This window comes from Musa acuminata, chromosome BXJ1-2, assembly GCF_036884655.1.
Source record: "Musa acuminata AAA Group cultivar baxijiao chromosome BXJ1-2, Cavendish_Baxijiao_AAA, whole genome shotgun sequence".
NCBI classification, from domain to species: domain Eukaryota; kingdom Viridiplantae; phylum Streptophyta; class Magnoliopsida; order Zingiberales; family Musaceae; genus Musa; species Musa acuminata.
This window is the reverse complement of record NC_088328.1, coordinates 32,373,434-32,401,022: the sequence shown is the minus strand read 5'-3', so window position 1 is coordinate 32,401,022 and position 27,589 is coordinate 32,373,434. Positions and strand designations below refer to the sequence as shown.

General features: G+C 39.0%; 4 protein-coding genes and 1 long non-coding RNA gene across 8 annotated transcripts; 2 read left to right on the top strand and 3 right to left on the bottom strand.

Moving 5' to 3' along the window:
• Positions 1-113: 113 nt before the first annotated feature.
• On the bottom strand, positions 114-7,674 carry LOC103976767 (T-complex protein 1 subunit eta). Of its 2 annotated transcripts, none has more exons than XM_009392089.3 (14): positions 7,515-7,674; positions 7,170-7,430; positions 6,376-6,501; positions 6,099-6,302; positions 3,515-3,684; positions 3,301-3,436; positions 3,119-3,235; positions 2,846-2,965; positions 2,647-2,745; positions 2,480-2,569; positions 2,129-2,210; positions 1,959-2,047; positions 1,800-1,874; positions 114-508 (listed from the first exon to the last, which is right to left on the bottom strand). In XM_009392089.3, the coding sequence occupies exons 1-14, from the start codon at positions 7,527-7,529 to the stop codon at positions 410-412; spliced, it is 1,683 nt and encodes a 560-aa protein (XP_009390364.2). In that variant the 5' UTR covers positions 7,530-7,674; the 3' UTR covers positions 114-409. The 2 variants fall into 2 exon arrangements, with proteins under 2 accessions (XP_009390364.2, XP_018675848.2); XM_018820303.2 differs by lacking the exon at positions 114-508 and adding an exon at positions 584-949.
• Positions 7,675-9,008: 1,334 nt separating this feature from the next.
• LOC135613594 (uncharacterized) lies at positions 9,009-12,577 on the bottom strand. The gene is made up of 5 exons (XM_065110624.1): positions 11,930-12,577; positions 11,477-11,695; positions 10,195-10,290; positions 9,835-9,945; positions 9,009-9,739 (listed from the first exon to the last, which is right to left on the bottom strand). The coding sequence occupies exons 1-5, from the start codon at positions 12,500-12,502 to the stop codon at positions 9,515-9,517; spliced, it is 1,224 nt and encodes a 407-aa protein (XP_064966696.1). The 5' UTR covers positions 12,503-12,577; the 3' UTR covers positions 9,009-9,514.
• Positions 12,578-16,582: 4,005 nt separating this feature from the next.
• On the top strand, positions 16,583-19,857 carry LOC103976768 (uncharacterized). Its single transcript, XM_009392090.3, has 6 exons — positions 16,583-16,864; positions 18,636-18,734; positions 18,807-18,915; positions 19,231-19,302; positions 19,438-19,443; positions 19,537-19,857. The coding sequence occupies exons 1-6, from the start codon at positions 16,674-16,676 to the stop codon at positions 19,639-19,641; spliced, it is 582 nt and encodes a 193-aa protein (XP_009390365.2). The 5' UTR covers positions 16,583-16,673; the 3' UTR covers positions 19,642-19,857.
• Positions 19,858-20,987: 1,130 nt separating this feature from the next.
• LOC135613584 (transcription factor BC1-like) lies at positions 20,988-23,446 on the top strand. Of its 2 annotated transcripts, none has more exons than XM_065110614.1 (8): positions 20,988-21,881; positions 21,949-22,134; positions 22,226-22,291; positions 22,385-22,453; positions 22,537-22,620; positions 22,706-22,864; positions 22,977-23,094; positions 23,193-23,446. In XM_065110614.1, exons 1-7 carry the CDS (start codon positions 21,555-21,557, stop codon positions 23,061-23,063), a joined length of 978 nt encoding a protein of 325 aa, XP_064966686.1. In that variant the 5' UTR covers positions 20,988-21,554; the 3' UTR covers positions 23,064-23,094; positions 23,193-23,446. The 2 variants fall into 2 exon arrangements, with proteins under 2 accessions (XP_064966686.1, XP_064966680.1); XM_065110608.1 differs by having other exon boundaries at positions 22,700-22,864.
• A 222-nt stretch (positions 23,447-23,668) lies between these two features.
• Positions 23,669-27,438, bottom strand: LOC135610468 (uncharacterized). 2 transcript variants are annotated; one of them, XR_010486140.1, is made up of 4 exons: positions 27,022-27,438; positions 25,191-26,641; positions 24,861-24,952; positions 23,669-24,287 (listed from the first exon to the last, which is right to left on the bottom strand). It is a non-coding gene; the product is annotated as an uncharacterized LOC135610468 (long non-coding RNA). The 2 variants fall into 2 exon arrangements; XR_010486139.1 differs by having other exon boundaries at positions 23,674-24,287; positions 25,191-25,493.
• Between the last annotated feature and the right edge of the window lie 151 nt (positions 27,439-27,589).

Sequence of the window (27,589 nt, the reverse complement as noted above, 5' to 3'; positions counted from 1 at the left end):
TGTTTTGTGATTTATTGTGCACTGTGAACAAGCAATATCTAAGATTGAGTACACCAGCAAAAAACAATGGTTACTCTAATGACACCATCCATGGAGAGACACAACTGAGCACATGTGGAACAAAGAGGATGCCAAGAGCTTTACTTCTTATAAATGTTGTGTAGAAACCTTAAATCAAGAAACTGTACTGCAACATGGCCAAGAAATAAACTGACACCACATCCATCACAGCAACAAAACCAAGACTAGGTTCTCGGTCAACAATGGGGAAGCAACCCGAAACTCTGATGAATGATGCTGAGAGTTAATGTGGATTGTGAAGTCAAGAAAGAAAAGGAAAAAGGAAAAGAAAAAAAGCTCCCTGAAACTTGGAATCTCAATCAAGCTATAACATATATTAGTCAGGAATTCACCGTCTCCGCATGCCTCTTCCACCCCGACCTCGCAAAGCTGGTCCACCACGACCAGCCATAGCATTTGCAGCAGCTTCACCTTGTGCACTCTCCGACTGCTTATCGCAGTTCAAACGGATGAGAAAATAATCATAAAAAAAAATACATTCAATCTACTGTTAAATATTTAACACAATGCACCAAGATTTAAGTTTGCAGAAGACCAGTTCAATGAGGTTGGCCAGAGAACTTAAACTAAACATGCAACAGGGAGTACATACGACTTGATAGATTTAGGCTCTATGGCAATACCAACAAGAGAAACGAAGCACAAGTTCCATAAACACAAACAAGAAAAATAGAGTAAGAAATAAAAAATTGATACTAAATCTAGAACATCTTTGTTATTTCTGGCCATCTACTCCAGTGTATACCAATAGACAAGTCGACATAGCTTGAGCACTATCAAAAGCAGCAATTATCTGAGGTGAGAATGGATGCTTTCCTGCCAACAAGCTTGCTATGGTTGGAGGTATTATATTGTAAATACAGGCTGCCTGAAGCAAATGGAAAGCTTCTCAGTAACTTAATACTTCCGTTGAAATTTTAAAAATCTTGGCAATATTAATAAAATTGAGATCTCACTGAGTTCTTGACCCACATTAAAATTCAGTCTATGGCTAACAAGTAGATGCATCAGCATTGCAGCGAAAACATTAGAGATTCACCCCATTCAGCAGTCATGAACAAGGAGAATAAGAGGACTAGAAGAGAGAGAAAGGATGAGAAGAGGAAATAGGAAATAACAGGAGAAAGAAAGGAGGAGGAGAAGAGCAGGAAGGAGAAAAGAGAGGACGGAAGCAAAGAGGTATAAGAGAGATTATGACAAGAAGGATAGAATAAGAAAAACAAGGAAACAGAAAGGAGGCAGTGGCGGAGAAAAACAAAAGGCATCAGGAAGAAATAAAAGGAGAAAAGATAGGAGCAAAGGTAAAAGGGAGAAGAAAATGCAAGGATGAGGAGAAGTGGGAAGGTGTGTAAGAGAGAAGAAAGAAGAAAAGGAAAAGAGGAAAAAAGAAAGAAATTTGAAGTTCTAGTTATGATAACATCATTTTGTTAATCCACTAGTCCAACCAATGACCCAGTGTATGAGGCTTGGCCGGATCAATGACTGATTCAGTTTTGATAATTATGTCCCCATTCAGATTTTCCTTGTGGAAACAAATATATATTTAAGTTTATGAAATTTCTGGGAAGATTCAACACCTGAAAACACACAAAAAAAAGGCAGAAATTGCACCATGAAATCTTCTCGATAATGGCAAAGCAGGCAAATGCTGAATACTGATTAAGCATGATATTGCTGATGTGTTAAAAAGCTCTATTTTTTAATATTCAATACGTTACCTTTGGGTTTTTCACAGTTTCATCCACACTTAAGATGAGACAAGCAGCTTCAGTTGCAGCATTTATAGCATTGATCTGCAATTTATGTTTATAAATGCTATTAACATCAATAATCAGCAAATTAATTTTAATAATTGGCGAAGAAATAAGTAATATTACCTTGACAACTGCAGGCTCCCATACAAAGTTAGTAAAAGAATCAGCAATTCCACCAGTTTTGATTTCCACACCAAAATTTGCACCTTCGCCTGTTATAGGCATAAATTCAAGTATGCGTTACTAGAAGCAAACCTCCCAAAGCTCTCAGTTACTGAAAGAAAGAAGCTAACCAGATGCATGCTTCTGTCTGAGTTTGTTAAGTACATCAGTTGAATCAAATCCAGCATTGTCACAAAGTTGCCGTGGAATTACCTGCATATAGAAAATAGAAAAAGCTGTGATCAAACTTGATGAAACCATCGAGCCTTTAAGGTTCGACACAGAAAGATAACTCTCATAAGGTATATGGAGGAGTTCCAGAAGAAGAAATAAAATGTTCAAGAGTTCCGCATAAAAAATAGAAGAAAGAAACGGTACAAGTGGATGGTGATTTGACAACTCTTGTATGCACATGCTGAACGGATACAACAATTAATATACTCACAGAGAAGATTATATCGTATGAACTCATGGTTGCCTACCTCAAGAGCTTTGGCATATGAATTGATAAATAGCTGTGACTTTCCAGCTATTGTGCGTGCATGCAGTCTCAAATATCGGCTTAGCTCCATCTGCCAAAGGCAGTAAAATGATTATACTCCAAAAGAGGAAAGCTAGGACATGACAATGGTTTGTTACAGGTAGTTACATCAATAGCACCACCACCAGGCACAATGGTGGAGTTCTTTAAAGCTCTCCTCACTATCATAATGGCATCATGAAGGCTCCTTTCAGCTTCATCAATGAACTGCAAGGGAGAGCTAAAAATGTTAATGACTATGGTAATATAGCGCAAAGCATGATGTTAAAGCTAACTTTACCAAACTTAACCATTTTGAGAAACAAACCTGATCTGCACCACCTCGGAGAACAATGGTTGCCGTCTGACCAGAAGGACATCCATTAAAAATGTTAAACCTTTCGTTGCCTACTTGTCTTTCCTCAAACACTTCACAGGATCCAAGAACCTTTTAACAAACCAGAATATAAAATTCATGAGATATAAGGCATTATATCAAAACCAAACATTTCAACAATCCAAAAGTTAAAAACATAATAGCATATATGTAGCTTCATAAATCAAGCATTAATAATTAAAAAGAAGTAAGCATAACTGAGACCTCATCAATAACATTGTTGACAGAGGTCTGGACAGTTCCACCAGTTGCAGCAGCTACACGTAGTAAATCTTCCTCCGTCACACGACCAGCACAGAAAATATCTCTATCTGCAAAATACTGCACAAAGGCCAACACATCAGGTGCAATATAAAATGGGTTAAATAACATCAGATCAAAGATACCTGAGTTGAAAGGTCACCAATGGCCAATCGGGAGAGGACAATTTTTGCTCCACTTTTAACACACTTATCTAATTTGTCATAGATAATGTTCCATTCGGCATCAACAATTGATTGATATTGTAAAGGGTCGGATAATCTACAGAAGAATGGGACAAAAAGATTAAAAGAAAACTTTCTACATATCAACATACAATATAATTGGGAGAAAGTCTACCTGATTTCTGCATTTTCTTTCTCCGACTTCAATTCTAGTTCGATATTCAACAAAAGGATCTTCGGATTTAAAAATTTCTTTGGCTGCTGCTCAAAACCAGCATAAGAGAATGTCTTCTTGAAAGCAACACCATTAACAAGAAATGAATCTCTCATGTTACCCCCAGGGACCTATACAAAGCGAGTCAAGTATTTAGAATTTGGAATCTTTATTCTAAATATATAATTAACTCTACTTATAAGCAACCTATTGGAGTTGCTTTCCAGAATATATATAGATCATGTAGATACTTTTAACCAAGGTCTGCAATTTCGTACCGTACCGGAGTTTCGACGTTCGCTCGGTACGGTACAAAATTGTATACCGAACAGTATACAATTCGATATATATATATATATATATATATATAATTTTTCGTTCAGCCCGGTAACGGACGGTCCGTGTATCGGTATGCCGTCGGACACGTACGTACCGCCCGTACCGGGCGGTATCATTTGGTATTGCCTTCCTTGCTTTTAAAGGTAGGTAATATCGAATGATACAACCCGATACGGACGATACGTACCGGTCTGACGACATTCCGGTATGCGAACCATCCGCTACCGGACGGAACGAAAAATAATAATAAAATTATATATATATATATATATATACACACACACACAAACCGAGCGGTATACTGCTCAGTATACAGTTTCGTACCGTATCGAGCGAACGTCGAAACTCCGGTACGGTACGAAATTGCAGACCTTAGTTTTAACTAGAACTCCAACTCCAAGTAAAATATACTTAAAAACAACAACAACAACAAAACAATCAAAGTTCTCATGGTAGAACAATCTCAAGGAATCCAATGCTCAAAAAGAGTTCATCACTACCTACATCAACAAAGTGTAATATTTCAATTATTTGGGATCGACTATATGGATCTTTTTCCGCTATTGTGTTATCTACAAGGCAACATCCATAAATATATTAAGAACATTCAAATCTCTATTTACTAAAGTCTTATTAAATCTTCCTTTACCACTCCTCGAATCATTAATATTAATTGTCTCATTTTGTCTAACCACAATATCTATAAGTCTCATCAAAACATGTTCACATCATCTAGTTAATTATTCTCTTCATCCTCTGTTAGCGATATGGCTAATAATTCACAAATATAAATATTTTTTTATCTTTTTCATAACTTTATATATCCAATTTAACATTCCCATCTCAGTGACACCCATTTTATACATATTGCTTTTTTATCCACCCAACACCAAAAATCCATAAGCGTGACTTGCCCAACGACTGTCTTATAATAATTTTCTTTTAATCTAAAGATCACCCAGTGATCACACAAAAAATCCTGACATTCCTCTGCACTTAACCACACAATATCTCCATCGACTTCTCTATCATGTTGAATAACAAATTGAAGACACCTAAAACTTCTATTTATCGGAATATTTTGTCTATCTAACCTAATTAAATATTTGATTCTTCTCTTACAACCCGAAAATTAAATCTTATATAACATCATCGCCTCCTTACATTAACAAATTAAATAAGGTGAAAGATAGTATCTCAAACACGATAAACAGTTGCATTCAAAATTGAACCTTTACTATCAAGTGAAAACTACTCGTAATGTCATATCTTAGGGATGAATTCCAAAAGAAGAAACAAATCCTACAACAGAATGAATATTCATGTCATGTCATTCTATAGGACTGGTGCATAGACATGCCCAAAGATTAAAATCCTGTATCGATGACAGAAGTTCCAACAGTATGGAAAGAACTGATAAAATTGGACGACATCAGGAAATATATTATAGAAAAACTGTCATGTTATATCAAAAATAAATCTGGTCCTATCCAGCAATTATGCAATTATCTTGAACATGAATTGATTCTTCAATAATAACATTATACTTCTTAATTTAAAAAATATTATGATCCTATACTCAAATTATACAATTATCTCAGACCTGATCAAAATCTTTGTTAGAAGATTTTTAGTAAGCATATAACTGTATTAATGACAAGAGGATAAACCTTGGAGGCACTATAAGGTTGCTTCTTTGCAACCTAAAGTGATCAGGGTTTGAGTGCTGTAATATGATCTCTACTTGTAGGGAATCACAATGCATATATTAACACTTTCCAAATCTCATGTTAGCAGGATACTTGTGCGCTGTGCTTTACCTTTTTCTATGCCATTACAGTATGGCAGAAGACAAAAATAATCCAAAACCACAATAGAAGATTCAACATCTTAAATCATCCAGGTGGTGCAATTGGCTAAAACATTATGAGATTACTTGACGACAATAATCTCATGAAACAACTCTAGATAGTTTTTAGTTTATAGCATCCAAGAAACTTGTACAAGAATAAATGACAACCCGATATAAGTGACATAAAATTAGGCGTGGTGAGAACAATAAGGCAAAGTATTGCAATCTTTGGCAATGACAATAAGAAATGCAGCAAAGAAATAACAAGAACTGTGATATCATAGAATATTTAATAACTTCCAAAGAGAATTCAAACTACTGAACCCGAAAACCATTTCAGGAGACGATAATGACCTTTTTTATCCCAATCAAATTAAGCCTATCATCATTGCCAATAGCAAGGACAGCATCCACAACCATGGATGCAAAGAATTCCTTCTCACCACCAATTAGCTTTGATGAGAGTGTTGTGGCAGCACATTTTGCCAACAAGGATTTCTTTTCTTCAAGACTTTTCCCCTCTATGCTTACAGCAATTTCTTTGATTTTGTTAATGGCCTGTAAAATATGTCACCTAAATTTTAGTTCATAAGGTTCACAACCAATCATAAAAGAAAGGTGACATACTCACCAAAAAGGATGCAGTTCGGTAACTTCGAATAAGATTCTGAGGGTGGACCCCATCTTCAATGAAAGGTTTTGCCTCCTTTAAGAACTCACCAGCAAGAAGCACTACAGTGGTGGTTCCATCACCAACCTGCACGAGATAGAAATGTGAAAATTAAGCCCCTACTGCCATTTAAAATGGCTAACTCCTAAAACCGATCCTCAGATCAAGATAAAAGAACAGCTGCAAGCATTGAGTTACAAGTTAAATAATCTAACCCAACAAAAGCCAAAACAATCCACACTAATGGGAAATCTTGATAGAACAAGATGATTTAGTTTGCAACAGATACCGGGAAAGAAATGCCTGAAGTTGGAAAAATAAATGTATGATACAGCATTGTTGTTGTCGTTTGTTGGAAAAGAAAAAGGCAAAAGTTCAGTTAACATAAAAGCAAGAGCATGCACATAGCAAGGAATTTAAGATTATTTTTCTGTTATGAAAAAAAGATATATAATGCCTTATAGTTGCAACTTGAAATGTTTCCAATAACAATGCCTCTGGGCCCTAAGCCCCTGACCTACATGACAATCCACCACCACACTTTCCAATTAACTGCTTACCATTTCATTTAACGATTACACAGTAGAGATTATGTGTCCTGTAATTGTAATCAATCCCCATCAATTTAAAATCTAAGACCTTCTTTTATGGCAAAGCTACCGGAGTTCCAATCTTTATCATGGAAACCCCCCCAAAGTTGACACCTTTTTCATGTTTCTTAGTCGCTACAGCTGATCCGGTCACCGATGAGTTACCTCGGAGTCCTGTGACTTAGCAATGTCAACAAGAATCTTGGCGGCAGGATGAACGATGTCAAGCAGCTTCATGATGGTGGCGCCGTCATTGGAGATGGTGGTGCTGCCCTTTTCGTCGTGGATGAGCTTGTCCATTCCCCGGGGGCCCAGCGTCGTGCGGACGGCGTCGGCTACGGCCGTGCAGGCATTGATGTTGCTCACCACCTGCGCCTTCCCCTGCGAGGTGTCCGTGCCCTCCTTGAGAAGAATGATCTGGGGTTGCTGCAACCATCGCACCAAAAGATCCAAATAGTTAATGGTTAAGCGCAGAACACCAACAAACCACGGGAAAGAAAGATGTCGTACCAGCATCGCCGCCATCGGAGCAGAGAAAGGAGGAGGAGGAGAAGAGCGGGGAAGCAGATCGTGATAAGCTCGGGGGTGAGGGTTCGTATTAGGGTTTTGAGAGAAGAGTGGAAGTGATCGACTGATCTCTCTTTTAAAGAAATCGCCCTTTCAATTAAAATAATAATAAAAAAGAAAAGTTTTATAAATGGGTCCTACGGACCCATCTCGTCGATGCCTTTCCTCATGCCCGCCGTGCGTCCGCGAGGCCTGCGTGCTCATCATTAACCTTGGCCATTACCGCCAACGTAGGAATAGGAATAGGACATCAGATTGGATCGCTGCTCCGACCTTGAATCTGTTGTGATCGAGTCGGAACGGGAAGAGAGTAGGGCTTCGATAATGATCGTTCCATCGAAAACCTTGTCACCGTTGACGACGCCTGTTGCGCCGGGTTCCATGCCTCGATCGTGCGATCTTAACGTCAAGAACATTACATTTTGAAGGTTGCAGCAATTGTGATGGTAAAGTGCCGTTCAAGGTTCTCCAATGCCAACTTTGCTTCGAAGGTGGATGATTCAAAATCGAACAAGGGTAAGTAAGACACATATACCTACATGAAATGGCTCGACGTCCCTGTTAAGGAAACATATCATACCTAATCTATATATTTATATTTATATGAACAAACATAAAGAAGAGTCAAATATGAAGCCAACATCTAACGTTGTTACTTCTTTGCATGGTAGTAATATATTCGAATGTACACGTATGTAGTATATGTGGTAGGAAAAACTAGTAATCTTTTCGGATCAAATATGCAAGAAAGCATGAGGAAAACGACATATATACTGCAGAAGGAGGAAAGAAAGAACAAGGGAGGACGGAATGGTCTAAAGATGAAGTTTTTTCAGTTGTGGAGAGGGTTCGGCCCCGTCGGGACGAGCCGCTTCTGGACGCCATACCGTGGATCGACCTCCCCCCCCAAGTGGTGGTGGTGGCTGCGGAGGAGGTTGAGAACCAGCAATTGGACTTTCAGGGGAACCGGCCGAGGAGGCTTCATGGGATGTCGATGCAGCAGGAAGATGAATCCATGGCGATGCGAATAGAAAGATGGCCACCAAGAGGAGAGTGCAGAACGGCGAGCAGTAACACGCCATGGCTCTCGGTGGCAACAAGGAGAACATGGAGTACAGGGTAGAGAAGGGAAGAGGGAGAGAAAGAGGAGCTGGTGGGATTAAACCCTAAGCTAAGATACCAATGCAGATCGGCTTTCATACGATGATCCATGCAAAGTTTATTTAGCTACGTCTGCCAACAATACATTATTGCACTCTACCATATAATACACGCAATGCACAGAGTTTACTTTAATGCACATGCACAAATATTTTGCAATCACGATCCAGCAAATAATGTGCTTCAAGATTTACCTAACGATGCAAATATTCTTCTTCTTTTTTCTTTTTTTTTTTTCCATCTGGATCGGACTGCATTCTTGCCTTGCAGAGAATCTAAAATCTTAGACTTCTGGGTGTATCTGGCTATGTCATTTCTTTACGTAATTATGATCCTCAGCATTTGGCACTGCAGAATCCTGGAAGAAAAGAGAGACAAGTAACAGTAATATTCTAAGTGATGACCACATATATAAGACACTAAATGGTATTTGATTCTGATCGCAATCAAACTCAAACTCGCAAGCATTTGCTGGCACATATGGATCAGTTCGGATCTACAGGAAAAGCTTTAGTGTGAGGTGACTATCGATCTATTTGATTCCATCATTCTGCTATCACATCCTACCTTTTCCTGTCACATATGAATTAGTTTGGAGCAGATCTGATTCTTGTCACACCCCACCTTCCGAACAGTATAATCTCATGATGAGCAAAACGAGTACAGTAATTTGAGTAATAGTCAAGACGAACATACACAAGTAGTACAACAGCATTGCATCAAACTCGTAAGTACAAGTCCTGAGAAAAATTACCCAAGAGAGTGGGAGATAACCATCCAATTCAGAGATGAGTTTGGTATCTTGGTTTAACAGTGGGATGCTTGTTCTCATCTGACTTGTAAACCTTTTGTGCAGTGTTGCTGCCTAAGCTGGGCCTGTGACGATGTTCTGAACTCCTCGACAATTTTCCACCATGCGAACCACATAACATACTCGGGCTCGATCGTGGTTTAAGTTGAAATAATCTGTCTTGGTTTGGCGAGCCATAAACCAATTCATTGTTTTCCTGGCAAGAAGGAAGTCACAGGTCAGAAGCCAAGCAAGATTTGATTGTAAAGAGGAATATAAGACAACATCGAACTTTTAAGGCATGGTTGTTACCTGGGACTTGGTTTTTGAGAAGCATGGAGTCAAACAAGGATTTAAATCCTTGAGAAACATTTCATCCGGACTACCGCATTCAGAAGCCAAAGGATCTCCGGAGCTATATTCCTGGGAGTTTAGGAGGGGATCAAACACATGCAGAAATATAATATAAATGATCAAAAGCATGCTAATTCAAAGTTTAGAAGATGGACAGGAGAGCATCCAAGGTTTGATGAAACAACCCAATCATTGTTTCACTATTGCAATGTGATAAACATATGCGACTGGGTAGGAGATCATTATCTCCCAAAAGTTGAACCACAATGGTGAGGTGGTTTTTTGCAGACTCATTACTTGGATGAAATTAAAGCTTACCAAAGGATTAGCAGCCTCCCGATCGAGAACCGGTGTTGTTGGAGAGCTGATATGTCCGTCAAGGAATGACATAGCAGAATATTTATCCGCTTTTACCTGATGTCACAGAAAAAGTTCAGAGAATCAATTGTCTGAAAAAGTTTATATGAATTTTTTAAACAGGATAATGACTGCAGATATGTGATTGACCTGCACTAGGTATCAAATTTTCACTGCCCATCAGTAATAGTCCATCTCCTAGTTGACAGAACGAAACTTGAAGGACTACACTATATACATGACCTCTAAAATGATCGACAGCCTTGTTTCTTCTTTCTGCCTTCCCTTTCTACCACGTATTGATTTCATTAAGCATATTGGATAAACATGCACAGCTAAAAAAGCATCTCTATACTTCTCTACTCATGATGTATGATAGTAAGAAAAAAAACGGATTCCATAAGATATTCAAGTTCGCAGTTTGGATTGAGTTCAATGTATTTCAGAAAGTTTGGATCCATTTAGCCGTATCAGATTAGGGGATTATATTACTTGAAATAACTAAAAAAAGTATTAGAGAAGATAAATAATCAATTCAGATAAATCTACCAAAGCAGCCAAACCAGGAGAAAATCAAATGTAACATTTCAAGACTGACCAGAAACAAAATTTAAAAAGCAAACAAAATATGCATTAGTTGGAAATAGTCAAAAGTAAATAAGCTTCCAGCTAAAAAGCAAAACTCAAGGGGTATATATATATATATATATATATATATATATATATATATATATATATATATATATATATATATATATATATATATATAGTGTTGAACCTAGCAAATTTAGCCATCATTTCCATACATCAACTATAATGAACACTGAGGCAGATCTCACAGGCATTGTGTGTGATTGTGGACCTCAAAATTTTTATCTGTTTGTCACTAGTGATCCTACATCCAGTTGCACTCAAGTCCTTCAATATACTAAAAGTACAACCAAGGGTTCATGTTATCCAAGTTGACTAACCAAATAAAAAAGATTTACCTATAGAGAGATTGAACTACTGAACAGAAATTGCATGTCTTAAATCTACTCCTGCAATTCATGAGAATCATGTCTCTGAAATTTGCATGTGCTAATTAAAAAAAGAAAAGCACACCAGCTGACATGAATTTAGTTAAAATTTTCATAGAAATCCTGATCAGTAAGTCGTTTACATAAACCAAAATGCAAAGTTCTCATAGCTCATGAGAAAAATGGAAAATTAACATTAAGACCAAACTAATAACAATCTGTACCTCAGCGAGATCCTCTGCAAGGCACTGGAGCTGTCCAGTGAGAGAAGTGACCTGCTTTTGGAGGGTTGGGATGACTTGATTTGCCTGTTTCAGTTCAAAGCCTTGCTTCTCCAGCAGCTGCTGCAGCTGTGAATTCATAACGTCCGGAAATAGTATGGCATCCTTCAGTGCTTTTATCTCCTCTCTCTGCTTCAGACATAGATCCTTCAATTTTTCAATCTGTTCAAACGAAGACTACCATGATTGGTCGAGCGAAACAAGAAATTCTACATACTCATTTTAAAAAAGCACCCAAATCCCTAGTCCAACTCTCATTGTATATCAAACAACAACAAATTAGATGACAGCACAAAGGTGGTCGGATTGTGTAGATTTCACGTTCGGATCATCTATTTAACAAAGATTAATTGAGTAATAAATAAATGAAGATTTCTTTTGAGACGAGATAATTACTTTTTGATTCTTCTCCTCGATCAGCAACCGCAGCTCTGAAATCTCTGCCTCGTACTCCTTATTTTGAGTGAGAAGCTCCCTCTCGCTACGAAGCACCATCGCCAGCGTCCGAGCGTTCGTTTTGGTCTCCATCAGCGCCTTCACCGTCGTCCGCTCTGCCGTTCCGCCCTTCTGGAACAGTTTCCTCGACAAGGCCGAGAAATGAGACCCCTTGGCGCCCTTCTTCAGGTCCTCCGCTATCGGATCAGATGGCACGACCAAAGCAGCGCGACCCGCCGATCCCGGCTTCGGATTGGACCGCTTCTCCATGAGCTTCCTCACCATGCTCCCGAAGTTATGCCCGGTCTTGGCATCCCGCGGATCGACGAGGGCCCGGGAGGAGTTGTTCACCGTGGGGGCGGCGGCGACGGGTTCGGAGGCAGCTTGACGGCCGCTGGACTTAGCGACGAGGCGTCGCAGGGAGGAGAGGTTCTTGGTAGGGTTCCTGCGGTCGGAGGAAGGGGAGGGAGGGTCGGAGGAGGAGCGAGAGTCGACGGAGGCGTAGCGATGGGAGGACGGCCTGGTGGAGGCCATGGGATCGGGGATGTCGGAAGGAGCAAGGAGCAAGGAGAAGAGAGGGCAGAGAGTGAGGCGATCGATTCCGATTAGAGAGGAAGGGGGGGGGGGGGGGGAGGGGGGGATTTGAAGCGGTAATCGAATTCAAATTTTTAGGTGGCAACGGGGCGCTTCACGCGGATCGCTGTCCAGCTTTTAGGGATTTGCTTTACTGGCGATCATGCGCCCGTCATCGTATGATAACATCTCGACTGTCCATCACATCGGTGCCCGTCCGGCAAATGGACGGGCGAGATCTTAGATTGTGCTGAGGGGACGGTCGAGATGGCAGAACGAGACGGTGCACGAATGAAGTTGTGAAATGTTAAGAAACAAAGACTTCAAATTTTAAAACAATTTACAATTATAATAATAAATATAAATAAAAAAAATAAATATAATATTTTTAAAGATAGATATTTGAAATCTCTTTACTTAAAAATAATTATATTAAATAAGCTAAATTACATACATATCCTTTCATGTCATCAAACATAGGTCAAATAAACGAGGACTAATTGTATATTATCCTTTTTAGTCAATTATATTTAATATCTCGATCCTTACATTTTAAAAAATATATCAAGGTATCTATACTTACGAAAATAAAATATTTTATCACTCATGTCATTAATTATACTAACAAAAGATACTACGATGTGTAAAAAATAATATTAAAAAAATAAAAATATATATATAATTAAATAGTCACTATTCTCACAGTTCTTCTTTCTGTCTTCGTTATCTTGTTTTACTTCTCTTCCTACTCACGTCTTTCCTTAGCCCTCTCGAATATCGAGGCTATCTCCATCTTACATCATTAGCTTCTAACTCTCTCGAAGAAGGGAGACATTATCAACGACTTTAAGTTTAATATCGAGATCAACCTTACCATCATCGATCCTTGCCTTGGTCATGCCTATATCACTCTAGGACATGGAAGAAGGCCATGTATTCTAACCTTCATAACTTCATCAACAACTAGATTGACCCCAACGTGTGTAACTATTATGGTGTTTTCTGCACCATAGTGCTTGATAGCCCCTCGATCAATGTCATTAGCATTAACCTTAACAATGATGATATTATCGAGTACCTCCCCATGGAGCTCGGCCTCTTGACCAACATTGATATTCTCCATATCAACTCTAATCGCTTCTATGGCATCATCCCCTAAAACATCTTCTATCTCAAACTCCTCCATAAGCTCAACGCTAACAACAATTGCTTCATCGACCTATTCCTAGACGTTGTCCTTCGCTTGACATCATATTATTGAATAAAAATTATTTTAATCTCTCATATGCCTGATAACTTTGGTAACTCTAAAGCCTTTATCATTGTCATTGTTAACAATAAGATGCATAAACGCGATATATGACTCTTGGAAAGTATATACTATTCCTATAAATAAATAAGAGTTGTTTATGATGTCAACATGATGTATGAACGCAGTATGTGACTCTTGCAAAAGTATTCATTATTCCTATAAATAAATAAGGGTTGTTTATGATGTCAAAAGCGATGAGCTTATTGGGCAAACACTGATTTTTGTAAAAGACTTTTTTTTAATGAAGAAATAAAGAGCTTTGTTCGACTCCTCCATCAAAATCCTATCAATCCCTTGCTATCTTTATTTTTTCTTCTTTTATCAATTTGGTAAATTGATTTTTTTTTACTTGTGTCTTGTTGAGAAAATAAGAAAAAAAAAGTAGAATTGGAACAAAATAGTGGGGCAATTTCAAAAGGAAATAGACATTGAATTTGTGCCAAATGACAAAAAGGTAAATAATTAAAATGTGATTAAAAATATTTACTACATTAAAAAAAAGATTACTTCTACAATGATTTGTTTTCTTCATAGACTTGTTTCTTGGAACAAAATTGTGTGGTATTTAATAAGAAATAGGCTTTAATTTTGTGCTAAATGATAAAAGGGAAACAAATATTATTAGAAAAAGCTAGTTAAAAAAATTAATATTTAATATGGAGATGCGGGGTATCGATTCCCGTACCTCTCGCATGCTAAGCGAGCGCTCTACCATCTGAGCTACATCCCCGTTGGTATCTTAAATTTGATTTTATTTTATATATAAATATTTATAATTGTTAATCCAATTTATAATCTTAATTGACATGGATATGTGTTGGATAAGTTATTATTGTCACTATTGTTAACATTTACAATCTCATAGAAGAAGAAAAAGAAAAATCTCTTATGAGGATGTTGTGACATTAAAACTTTCACAGTGGATTATCATGAATTAATTAGAGATTATGTGATAATTATTAGATATGTACTATATGTTGACCCATGATCGGTGAACTTAATGTTGTGGATTGTCATGTATCGGTGTCTAATTAGTACGTTGATGAACATTGATTCAGCTTTTTATAATAATATATTATCTATAAACTAAAGACCGATGACTGTTAATGCAAATAATATAATGACACGATCCTCATAAAAAAAAGCATGCCCTAAAGAAATATTATGTTGAAATAAATAAATGTAAATAATCATTTAATGGCGTATATCCATTAATATGCGCCACTGTGAAATTTATTGTGTCCATTGTGTCGGAGGGGGGAACGAATCCTGTTCGAGCATTAACAACGATCACTTGGGTTGGGCCTTCACCCGCACCTGTCGCGATCTGATTGATTCCTCGCATCACGCCACGAGATAACGATCTATCACCGGGAGGGTGACCTGGCGCACTTCGGGTCAACCCCTATGGTCTTCGTATCTTAAGTCGAATACGGACTTTGGAAACTGGCGTTGCATCGAAGGGTTCTCCAAAACTGCCTCGTTCACTTGACCTAACGCCCAAAGTATAAGCTTTATTTACTGAATCACCACCACGATGCTTACCGTGACACGCGACGTGGTATGTTTATTTACCGAATTACCACCTTCAGTCATAGCGTGGTTACACGCTTACAGCTCTCGACAATGATTCGTCGCACAACAATATGACACGAGTCATGAAGAAGACGTGGCGTACATCAAGTACCGTGCGGTTCTTGATGTGGGCCAGCCCCTATTGTCCTTCGTGTCCTAAACTCGTTAGTTTCTGGGATGAGTTTCGAGTTGGGAACGTCGCGTGCTCCGGAAGCTTTATCCACATCTTCCTCGTCACTTACTAAAATACCCGATGTGTCATATTTATTTACTGAATTATCATCACCATGCTAACTTCGATACGCAACGTGACATCTTTATTCACCTAATTGCCACCACAAATCATACTGCTAGTGGTTAAAGCGCTCCTCCGCCCCACCCATTCTCAATAAACATCTCCCGCTTCCGATCGTTTCCGTGATGGAGAGATGTTAGGGTTAGCGACCATTCATGGGGTCATCGTCGCTCTTGCGGTGGCAGTGCTTTGGGCGGGGGCGTCGGCCGCCTTCTTTGAGCCCTTCAACATCAGCTATGACCACCGGGCGATCATCATCGGCGGTAAGCGCCGGATGCTCATATCGGTTGGGATCCATTACCCCGTGATTCTTGGTTGGAATTGGTCTCGGTTTAATTTGGGTATTCCCTTTTAGGAGGATCTCGGGTCCAGTGACTCGATGAATGTCTTTCATTGTGTCATCTTGATCTGGACCGGACCGGCCCGGCTTGGTTTTGCTCGGTCTCTTCCACCTTTTGCTGGTTTCTAAATATCGAATAGTATACTAATAAATATTTTAAAATTCTAAATACTGTCAAAATTTGCAAAATAAACCAGCATTTTTTTAATATTATGAGAAATATGTTGAAGGAATATTAATTGTTGTTCTTTGATGAGTACATGAATTCATTATTATTGTTATTCTAAGCATAAAAGGAATATTTCTGTCCTTTATTTTAATAAAAGTAAATATAAAAGAATACCGAGATTTTGATATATAATATTCTTGTTATTGTAACTTTTTTCATTTGAACCCCTGGAAATTGTATATTTAAATACGTATACGTTTATAGGGTCATATAATGTACTTTCACGACTCCAACGTAAATATTGTTTTGCTGGGGGTGTCTATAAGCAACTTCGTCAACGTTCGGAAAATAGAGGAAAGTTTGGGGGTTTATTATGAGCAAATCCTTAGCTCCGACTCTTTCCCTAATCGAGGATTTCGGACGACCTGTGAAACCCTAACCATGGCGAATCCGAGATCGGGAATTCTCAACCTCTTCCTCCTCGCGGCGGTCCTCATCTTCGCGTCCTCGGTGGCGTTGGCAAGCTCCGATGCCCCCTTTTTGGTCGCGCATAAGAAGGTGAGCCTCACGCGGCTCAAAAGTGGCGTGGAGCGCGTCTCTGTCTCGATCGACCTCTACAACGAAGGATCCTCGTGAGTTAGACCCAGAGATCTATGGTTTCTCTTATCAGTCTCCTGATCTAATGGGATCGTAGCATCAATTCCTGGATCGATTTCTTGCAAGTATAGACACAACATTAGTGGATAGCTTAAGATATGCTGTAAATTTCTGTTTGAATCCTGTTTTATCTTAGCTTCATGTTTGTGGCGTCCCTGTTAGTGTTAACTTTATCCTGCCACTGAAGCGCTTGATCTAATGATTCGGGCTGTGATGGGTGGACGCCCGAGGTGAGCCTTTATGTCGTACGTATGAAGCTGTGATGCCTTCTATTTTGATCTTGACATATTAAGAGCTTAGTTACTATTTGAAGCTATCAGTAGCGCTATGGCATTTAATATAAGAAGTTTAGTTACATTTTCTTTTTTATTATAATATTGTTGTTGTTTATAGTGACTATTTGAGAATAGTTCAATCGTTTTTGATCTGATGATAACACATAACTATTTAGGACTGCAAAACTGATGATGCTTCAAGACAGAAATACTGTTGGATAGAAGTCTGATGATATTAAAATCAGCAAATTAAGAAGTGTTGCTCGATTGAACAGCAAGAAGTCTGTTGCTACATAAGTGAATCACTTAATAGATGCAACGATTAGGTTTTTGATATGGATATTAGAGAGATGCGAAGAAATCAAAGAATATAGATAAGGGAGGAGGTTGCAACATCCAATAAAATCTTATTTTCACACAAATGGATTGTATGAGACACTTCCCTCGATACCCACTATTATTAATATTCAACTCCTACTTAACTGAGGACTCTTGAAAATAAGTTGGACGAGTAAACTGAAGCAAAGGAGCAATGAAGTGATGCAGACTCATCTCAAAATACTTAAAGAAGACTAACTTTAAACACAACTTTAGACATAGATTATATATCAATTGTTGAGTATACTGAGTCGAAACTGATTCAAATTACTTTTCGTCTTTTGTTTGAGGTCTCCTGTGTGCATTTCTTGTTTTTGTGGTTGTTTTGTTTCTTCAATGCAGGGTTTTTAAGGAACAACTAAATACATGAGCTTGCCTTAAGGATGGATCATATTAATGAGCATCTTTTCTAGATGTCGCTTGGCTATACTAGGCAGGAGCACCATACTGGAAGATTGAAGGACATGCAATTAAAGAGCTTAAAATCCAACTTCTTAGGGCATATCATTTAGTTACATTCTGGATTTAGAATCTGACTTTTTTTTCACTAGGTCTGGCTAGAGCAGCCAACTTTACAAGGCTTCCGCCAATGTTGGAGTAAAAGGAACCAACGGATGGGCAATGTGTGATAACCCCAATAGCAATCTACTTTACTGTGCCTCCAATCCATGGAATTTACTTATATCATGGTGGACCTATGACATGTCAGACATAATTAAACTAGTATCATGATGGCTTCTATAGTTGCTACTGTTATATGAGGTGAGGCGATTAATACTAGTGGTGTGAGGCTAGCTAGCAGGAGACCTAAGAAGAAATGCAACTGATTTAATTAGAGATATTATTCTAATTAAATGCAATATTAGCTTTTTTCAATTCATCATGGTGGCTAACATGATGAGGTCTCACCAACATTTCAGATTCTTGTCCATGGCTAATATTTTATTGTTATATTCTAGTAACATATGTTGAAGTGTATCACCGACAAGTGTTCAAGATACAAGTCTTTTGTTGTAGCTAGTACTAGTACATACTTTAATGATTGTGTTTTGTTGATTTACATACACTGATGTTAATTGATAATGTGTTTCAGGACTGCATATGATGTGACTATGAACGATGATAGTTGGTCCCAAGATATGTTTGATCTCGTCTCTGGCAGAACATCAAAGACATGGGAAAAACTTGATGGGTGAGTATGCCTACTTAAGAACTGGTTCATCGTAAAGCCATAATCATAATCAATGACTTCTGTAACTTTCAGTGGTTCTTCTGCCTCTCACTCCTTTGTACTGGAGTCTAAAACAAAGGGCATGTTCCATGGTTCTCCTGCTGTCATCAAATTTCGTGTTCCCACAAAGGCTGCATTATGGGTATGGTTTATATCTTGTTCATAAAGCGACATGAAAAAAAATCTTTAGGTGATACATTCTGAGTCCATGATGTGCGTCATATTGGCTCCCAGCCAAAGCTGCTGGGCATGAAGAAGGATGTATCCGGTACTGCTTAAGAAACCTTAGTTATTTTGCTGTGGGAATTACTATTAGAAAGTTATTAAATGTTCAAAAGTTTGTTAGAATGCTTGATTATTTTTTCCAAGTTCCTGTAAACTCTCTAAGATGTTATGTTCAAACTAAGAATCCACACTGATATTCTAACTTCGAATGATCTTTTTTTGTTATTTGTAGGAAGCTTATTCTACCCCCATTCTGCCAATAGACGTTCTTGCTGATAAGCCTCCCGAAAAGAAGTTTGAATGGGTGAGTAATCCACATGCCATTTTGTTCCATTAACATTTGCTTATTCTTTTTCTTTACCATTTGATACTCAAATTGCACTTTCATGTGCCGGCATTCTCTGCAAAAACTGGCATGCTGTGGTTCAACTTTCCTTAGGCAAAGGTAAGTTTCCTGCTTTCGCTTTGTTCATCATAGTTCTCAAAATCTTCTAGTCGTTCAGCCTATCCATCTAAAGAGAACCATATTCATTTGCAGAGGCTGTTAGCTAAATATGGATCATTGGTGTCTGTTCTGACACTGGTTGGATTGTTCATCTATGTGATTGCAACTCCATCGAAGTCGAGCAAGAAGAGGCGGTAATTCGGATTATCGCCAAGTAGATGTTTGTTTGAGAATACCTCTGAGGATTACAGGCTTTCTTCTCATCATCATACTATACTCAGAATGTTGCCTCACTGCTCGGGCTAATAGGGAACTTTAATGGTCAACTCTTTTTCTTACTGGCTATTATATTTGTAGTGTTCCTAAAATGAGTATGTTTTAAATTTGATGAAACGAGTATAAACAATTTCCTAATAGTTTCTTGCCAAAAAAACTAATTGATTTTACATGTATATATCTTTACAAAGTGTAGAAATAGAATTTTTGTTTACTTTAAATTTTAACATATCATATTTATACTTTCTAATACTGAGATTTTTCGAATATATTAAGAATTTTGAGTGCTTAATCACATGTTAGTTTGTTAGACTAATATTATTACTTTGTTTGACTTAGAAAATTATAAGAATACAAAGTACTTAAATCACATCATAATTAGTTATGACCGATACTAATATGAATAGTTAGAGTAGCTTCTAAAGGTTAATTACATTGACATGTAATTCATTTATTTATGTTCCCAATATATATTTATACCAAACTCATATTTGAGAGGAATACATAAAAGAAATACTAATCTTCAAGCAAAAAGAATATTTGGATTGTGTCAAGTTGGGTGGAATTAAATCATGTCAACAAGAATCGATGTGATAGACTTAAACCCAACTTTGTTGTCAAGAATGCATTGGGTGCGATTTGGAGTATGTTGATCTTTGTCGAGATGTATACCCAATGGAGCTTTCCAAGAACAATTATTTATTACTTGTTAAACAGTAAAACTGTAGGCCGACATGTCTACTATTTTTATTTTTGCTATTTTTAATTGTTCTGAATAGTTGGTGTCATGAATTTTTTATTAGATATTATTGATTGTTATACTGACATTGAACATAAAAATTTATTAAAGTATAATATTAACTGCATCATTGAGAAAAGATCATTAGTGAATTAAGAGTTGGAAATATCATTCATTATATACACACACCATCGACAAAAATATATATGAATTTTTCATCGGAAAAATAATATTATCTTTTATCAGATAAATTCTCAATTCCCTTTGGGATTTTAAAAATCTTTTAAAATTGGATGAGTGATTTTTTTACTAATAAGTCTATATTCAAAATCATTCAAAATTTTTTACTTTCTTTTTAAATCACTGAATTATTCAAAATCATTAATTCAGTGGTGCCCACTCTATAAACTCGAAGACCTCTCCTCCTGTTGTTACTCCCACCAACAGCATGAAGGTGGTGATCATACACAAAACCAGTGGAAAGAGGGGGGTCAGCCGGTGGTGTCAGGTGGTAATGGCACCTCGCTTAGTCCTCTCCCCCTTGACCAGACAAGATTAAGGAGACGTGAGCCCCTCGGTCTTGATCGGTGCCATGAGACGTCTAACCAAATGCAACTCCTGTCCGCCTTTTGCTTCTTCCCCTCTCAGGTCGGCACCCGACCGCCAGCCCCGCCTTGTCGATCCTCCCCCCGACCACTTCGTCCACCCTCTTCTCCAACCATGTCGCGCGCGCGCAAGAGAGAGAGGTGCACTCCTGTCGTAGGTCTTTATAGTAGTGAATGAGAGAGAAGGGTTGCAGCGGAAGCGATAAGAGCAGTCCAATATACAAGGATATGGAGACGAAGGACGTGTGTCTCGGCCGAGCGACACAGCGGGGGAGACAGCGACGTGGGTTGCACCTCGTGGCCCAGAGGAGGTCGGCAGAGGCTGCCCCTTGTGTGTTGTGTCGCTCCACCTCGACACAGGCGTCACACCAGCGCCAATCCCGTCTTCTTTATTAAGCGCTCCACCGATCTGCCATCGCCCACCACCCTCCTCCTCCTCCTCCTTTAGCTGCTACTGATCCCTTCCTCATCACCCTTCCTTTCCCTTCACGATGGCTTTCTCGTACCAAGAACAGCATCCTTTTCTTCTGGACTCTCCTTACTTCCCAAGGAGCCCAGCCGAGATGCTTCTCGTTCCACAGCAGGGTGGGGAGATGGCCAATAATGCCTCCTCCTCCTCCTGCTTCCCCTACCCCTACCCATACCCATCCGAAGCCAGCCCAGTGGCGCCGGCCACTGATGCCGGTGCCTATGGTACGAGTGCTCCTTCGGTCGATAGTCACACTGTTTGCTCCCCGGTGGCTTCCGAAACCCACGATTCTGAGAACAAAAGGAAGAGCAGAGACGAGGCCAGCTTGATGATCACTCGTGAACTCAAGGTAACAACAACCGATCGACACCGGCTGTTTGATCATCTAGCTAAGTTCTTCTTCTTTCTGTCGCTAGAATACCAAGGAGGGGGAAATCAAGAAACAGAGGAGACTGAGAGGCGGGCAAAAGAAAACAGAGGACAAGAAACCTAAACCCAATGATTCCAAAGGGTCAAAAGCTTGTTTGGATACCACTGGTGGATACGTTCATGTCAGAGCAAGAAGAGGTCAAGCCACGGATAGCCACAGTCTTGCAGAAAGGGTACTTACTCGACGACACTTGAACACACATTGAATCGCTAGCTTTCTTCAGACCTCCATGATGACTAGCTTCAACCATGGCTTGGTTTCAGGCAAGAAGGGAGAAGATTAGCGAAAGAATGAAGATGCTACAAGGCCTTGTTCCTGGATGTGAGAAGGTAAGTGACAGGGCTTCCCATGTGATGATGCATCGGTTTCCACTCTGTGTAAGCATTAGATTTCACCGTCTTCATGCTTCTTCTACTGAGTAGGTAACCGGAAAGGCTCTCATGCTGGATGAGATAATCAACTATGTTCAGTCCTTGCAAAACCAAGTTGAGGTAGTAATCAACCAGCAAATTCTCGAGTTGATGAGTATTCTTCTTGTCTTTCACCGTTCTGAATCCATCGAACTCTTCTCCAGTTTCTGTCGATGAAGATCGCCTCGTTGAGCCCCATATTGTATGGCTTCAATGTGGACTTTGGTGATTGCATAGACCAACCTCAGGTAAGATGGGGATGTTAGCTTCATCCTTCAGCTCTCTCCTATCCCATTCAGTGGTTCATTGGGTCGATGCTAATGGAAGTTTCAGAAGCTGATGAGAAGCATACCAGAGGCGATAGCTTCAGCAGAGCAAACCAATCAACTTCAAGCCAAGGCTTTTGGCAATGGAGCAACAGGTTACCGAGTGATGGACGATTCAACACCTCTTTTACTGCAGGTCAAAGGACCCGCAAGCTTCTCTCATCAGGTTTGATCTCTTCTTCCTCAAGAGGCAAAAAAGAAAAGAAAGTTTACCTCTGATGCCAACTTTATGTGGATCAAGGACACCAAACATACCGAGTCCTGTACATCTTTTGCAGGATGGTGGCAGTGCCCTGCAAGTGGGAGAACAAAGACAAGGGTCTCTTGATCAAGTAGGGTTTATCAACATGTGCTCTTTCCAGTAGAGATTTATATGTAGCTCCTGCAGTCTCACTGGTGAGGCAGCAACTTCTGGTGACCAACACGAACCATGCTTATCTTCTGCATCTTCCCTTGGTTTCTAATCCTACCTTTCTTGCATGCTCTTACCTCAGCATGTACATGGACGAACAGCAGGTACAACACCGAAGCACTCTCATTGTTCATATTGCCTGTTCCTGCCCATGTGGAAGTGTTTCTTCTCTACAGAACGGCACCGAGCAAAGAAACTTACAACCAAAGAAGAACAAAGAGAAAGGGCAGAGGCAGGAAGACAGGGAAAGAGCTGATCCTTGCTGTTGGTTACTCGACCACAGGGTAGAATTTGCGTATGTACTGAGCACAGTAAAAGAAATCTATTTTGTTTTCACTGCTATTCTTCTTCCTCGTGGATGTTCATATCGTTCCTTACCTTCTTCCTCGTTTGCATCGATTCTCCTACGAGAGAGAGTCATGTCATGTCACTCCCTTAAACAAACCGAACATTAACCAAACTTTCCGGTGAAGAATTGATGCTTATTCCAACTACAACAAAATCTAGTAGAAAAAGAGGAACGTATTGGGATCGAAAACAAGGCATCATTTTCATCGATCAGCCATCGATGAGACCTTTGTGGAAGAACAGTGCATTCCATAGAGTTACTATTGCATTGTGAATAATCTGTACATGGAGTCATCGAGGGTGAAACATGTTACTTGGGCTATGATAGAGAAAGCAACAACGTAAACATGGATCGCATGGCAGCGAAGCACAAAGTGTTGTCTCAGGAGTTGCTTCCTGCCATGGCTCCTGTAGCTCCGGAAGCCAAAGTGATAAGATCGAGCGCCACTGCGGGCTCACGGCCGCGGCTGCTGGGCCCCGGCGGCGGCGGCGGCAGAGGAGGAGGAGGAGGAGGGGATGGAGGCACGGCTGCATGGTGGGGGGCGTGGCGAGGGAGGGGAAGCCGCCAATGGATATAAATGCTTGCATGGCGTCTTGATGCAGGCATGGGCTGTCCTTGAGGTGGATGGGTGACTGATTCCCACATGGCTGCTGCTCCTTTGTCTTTTACAAGCTTTAAGTCTCCCCATGCTTCGCCCTTGCCCACAAGAGGTCAAGCCTTGTCCACAGCCTGCTTCACCTTTGACAAAGATGAGCTTTGTCCAATCTATTTGGAGAAAGATTCTGCCAATAATGATATGTGGAGTGATCTCGACATGCACATTGCAATCTGCAATGAGTCAACAACACTGCTAGTTTAGTACGCAAGATGCAGGTACAGCTATCATCATCAGCAACTCAAGAATGCATCGAGGACTGTTTCATAGATGAGAACATCGCATTGCTTAGAGAATTTTTGAGGAAACGATGCACCACAAATAAGAAATTTGTACTTATTTACACATGAATATTCAACAAATAGTGAATAGAAACTATCATAAAAAGGAAGAATGTAAAAAAAAATGAATGTCCCATACAAATCAGAACTAAACAAATCACGATTTCCTTTACGCTGAAATCAGTTTCAAATATACTTGAATATAGAGATCAGAATAGACTATTTGGAACATTGAAATGGATTTTGACTGATAATATTCAAGTGACATTTATCACTGACTGGATAGAATACAATATCATTTTGGATGGACATGGTGCCAAGAACATGTAGGTCCTCTGTTACCCAAGATAAGATGCAGGTTTCGACCAGCTAAGTTGCTGGTCTTACGAAATACAAACGTTCATATTTCTTTTTTCATTTTGGGCCATACATGATGTTTTTTTTTTTTTTCTAATTAAAAATTACCTGTTCATCCCTTTCGAGATCTCTTCATCGAGTGGGATAGCATCTAAACGCTCCCACAATCATTGGTAGGAGTGATCAACTTCTGCAAGTATCTGTCAGATCAAAGACTGCCATTGTCAAGTTACTGTTGGAATGATGTTTATTGTAACCAAAAAAAAAAAAGGACTTCTATCACAAACATGACAGAGTATTAAAATCTAGACAGTTTGATGGGGTTGGTCTCTACTCTCTACACAACATATCGATGAGTTTGCCATGTCCTAATACTTCTTTACCGTCTGATATCATGTCAAAATAACTTGCCATGCATGAATCCACAAATTGACTTACCCATATGAGACATATCAAGCTGCTCATAGATGCCATGAAACACTTCTCTGATGGCACGAGTTTCATGGCTATGAAGCAAGGTGTCTTGCAGATGAGTCATGCTCCTCACTTCTTCATGACTGGATTCTCTGAATGGCTTGCTTTCTGAGAATGGTGTGCCCATTTTGCCAAATTGTTTCCGGACAGGGTGGCAGAAACAACTGTCTGCAACTGTTGACCTGCAGATGGCATGCACTGAATGCAATGTATCATGTTGAAGGATCTGGAGCTCTTGGGTATGGTCCAAAGCTTGAAAGGTGGCTTCTGTGAAGATGAAAAGAACATGTAAATAGGACTAGCATGGTGGCCTCTGCCTGCTAAGAAAAGCAATGCATGTGCATGGACAATAACATTTTTGAAATGTTTGATTTAGCAGCTACATTAGTTCTTGACACCCTTATCATGACAACTGCAAATTGTCAGAACCTAGGGCCCCGCCAACATCTTGACCGGACAGTGTTTCTCTTGATGGCACCATTCTAGAGTTAAGAAGGAACTGTGAGGGATTGAGAAGAAAAAATGCCCCACCATATTGACTAAATGATGAATTGATATACTTCAGTTATCGACTACACTAGTACTTGTGTCAATCTAAAATGCTTATCGAACTAAGAGTAACAAGGCAACACACAAATTTTAAGGGGCAAAAAGACGAGGCTTCATTTGTTGTAGCCTAAAGGAATGATTACTTGAATGTATTGTAAATTGCAATGCAGTCAAATGCCAACAATATGGCCAAATTTTGTTTCAAGTTTTGCTGGTGTACCAAAATGCCAGGATAGATTCTACTAAAGCAAATCTAGAAGTGAAAGAATATTATCAAAAAAGAAAAAGTCATGTGCCTCTGGTTAAGTAACTAATGTGCCAACATATGTCATACAAATTGAAGAAAAATAGAGTAGCTAAATCCGGGAAGGAATGCATTTTTTTTCTTCAATTGCTACAACAGTAGAAGAACAAAAAATCAGCATCTATTTAGGAAGAAAAGCAAAATGAGATAAGTAGAGAGAAGCACCTCAAGAGTAGTAACTAATTGCAAGATAATCTCGAAACCAGGATCGAGATCAGAATCAGGATACCAGAAGTTATAGCATAAAATGATTGAAGATCCTATGTCTATCGAACAGCTTAACAAAGACGACTTCAGGTGTTTTACCAAAGAGAAACTATAGTAATTTTGAGAATTTCAGAAAAAAAGAAATGTGACAAAAGATGTGTCATTTTCCTTTGATTCCTCCTCTTCTGAAATTGTGTAGGATTTTGACTATGAGAAATAGTGAAAGGCTGCTAGCAGGTAGCTTCATATGAAAGATAAACTAGATGCCATCCAAGGTCCATCAAAGCTGAGTAGAGACTTTGAGAAGCTGAGAGAGATGGATATCCCGACGCAGTCATGCCAACCAGCTCTGCATCTATTGGGTTGATCAAGTGTACACTATATTAGTTGCCATTTAGGATCTTTTGACCAGTAATAAACACAGTGAAAATCTATATTGTATCATTTGCAGTCAGACACTACCAACAAATGTCATGAGAAAGAATTCAACATACAATCTTACCAAGAACTTTGATTGATTCCAGAGCAAGCATGCACAAATTACATTACTTTTGAAACAAAAAAGATTCAAATTATGCTATGTAGCACATGCATATGATTTACTAATTCAACTTTTACTACAGCTGCAAGAACTAAAGTACTTCAACATAATAAATGCTGATCAAAATAATAAATGCTGCCCATTTCTATAAAGCTTTGGAAACAAAAAACAAAATCTGTGCAGCTTATAGGAACCTGTTGCACTCGGCATGAGCCCGAATTCAGGTGAACACCCTATTTCTGTTCGAAATTTCTGCAAACAGCTGACAGGCATCCACGAAAAGATCCAGTTCTACATGCCCATCGCACTTCAGGGAATGGACCGGCGGACAAGTGAAAACGATGGGCCAAAACTAGGTCTTCTAATATGCAAAACCGGGCTACAACTAATGCAAAGAGTGAGGAAAAGTGGTCTCCTTTGATCACGTCGCTACCTATCAGCGAAAATCCGGTCGTAACGATGAAAAATAATGCAAAGAACGAGAGAAAAGGCTCTCTCTTTCGATCTGATTCCAATCAATTTTTCTAGGATCTGATTCCAATATATATATATATATATATATATATATATATATATATATATATGATAATTATTTTTATTAGAAAAATGAGAAATTTGATGGAGAAAAAAAAAATTAACTCCAAATGAGAGTGTTTTTTTGGAAGAAAAAAAATTATCATATATAATTTTATTTAAAATTTTAATATCTGTGTACCATATAAGTGCATAAAAAATGCACAGCCATGGATTGAGATGACGATG

Bases quoted from the DNA above. Each gene is read 5' to 3' on its own strand.
- LOC135613594 (XM_065110624.1), bottom strand. From the start codon at position 12,502: ATGGCCTCCACCAGGCCGTCCTCCCATCGCTACGCCTCCGTCGACTCT. The intron at 11,696-11,929 runs GTAATTATCTCG...TCGTTTGAACAG, and splicing joins TCGAGGAGAAGAATCAAAAA to ATTGAAAAATTGAAGGATCT. The intron at 9,946-10,194 runs GTAAGCTTTAAT...CTAAACTCCCAG, and splicing joins GGGAGGCTGCTAATCCTTTG to GAATATAGCTCCGGAGATCC.
- LOC103976768 (XM_009392090.3), top strand. From the start codon at position 16,674: ATGGCGAATCCGAGATCGGGAATTCTCAACCTCTTCCTCCTCGCGGCG. The intron at 16,865-18,635 runs GTGAGTTAGACC...AATGTGTTTCAG, and splicing joins CTCTACAACGAAGGATCCTC to GACTGCATATGATGTGACTA. The intron at 18,735-18,806 runs GTGAGTATGCCT...TGTAACTTTCAG, and splicing joins ACATGGGAAAAACTTGATGG to TGGTTCTTCTGCCTCTCACT.
- LOC135613584 (XM_065110608.1), top strand. From the start codon at position 21,555: ATGGCTTTCTCGTACCAAGAACAGCATCCTTTTCTTCTGGACTCTCCT. The intron at 21,882-21,948 runs GTAACAACAACC...TTCTGTCGCTAG, and splicing joins TGATCACTCGTGAACTCAAG to AATACCAAGGAGGGGGAAAT. The intron at 22,865-22,976 runs GTTTGATCTCTT...CATCTTTTGCAG, and splicing joins CCGCAAGCTTCTCTCATCAG to GATGGTGGCAGTGCCCTGCA.
- LOC103976767 (XM_018820303.2), bottom strand. The intron at 3,437-3,514 runs GTAGACTTTCTC...ATTCTTCTGTAG, and splicing joins AAAGAAAATGCAGAAATCAG to ATTATCCGACCCTTTACAAT. The intron at 1,875-1,958 runs GTAATATTACTT...CATAAATTGCAG, and splicing joins GGGAGCCTGCAGTTGTCAAG to ATCAATGCTATAAATGCTGC.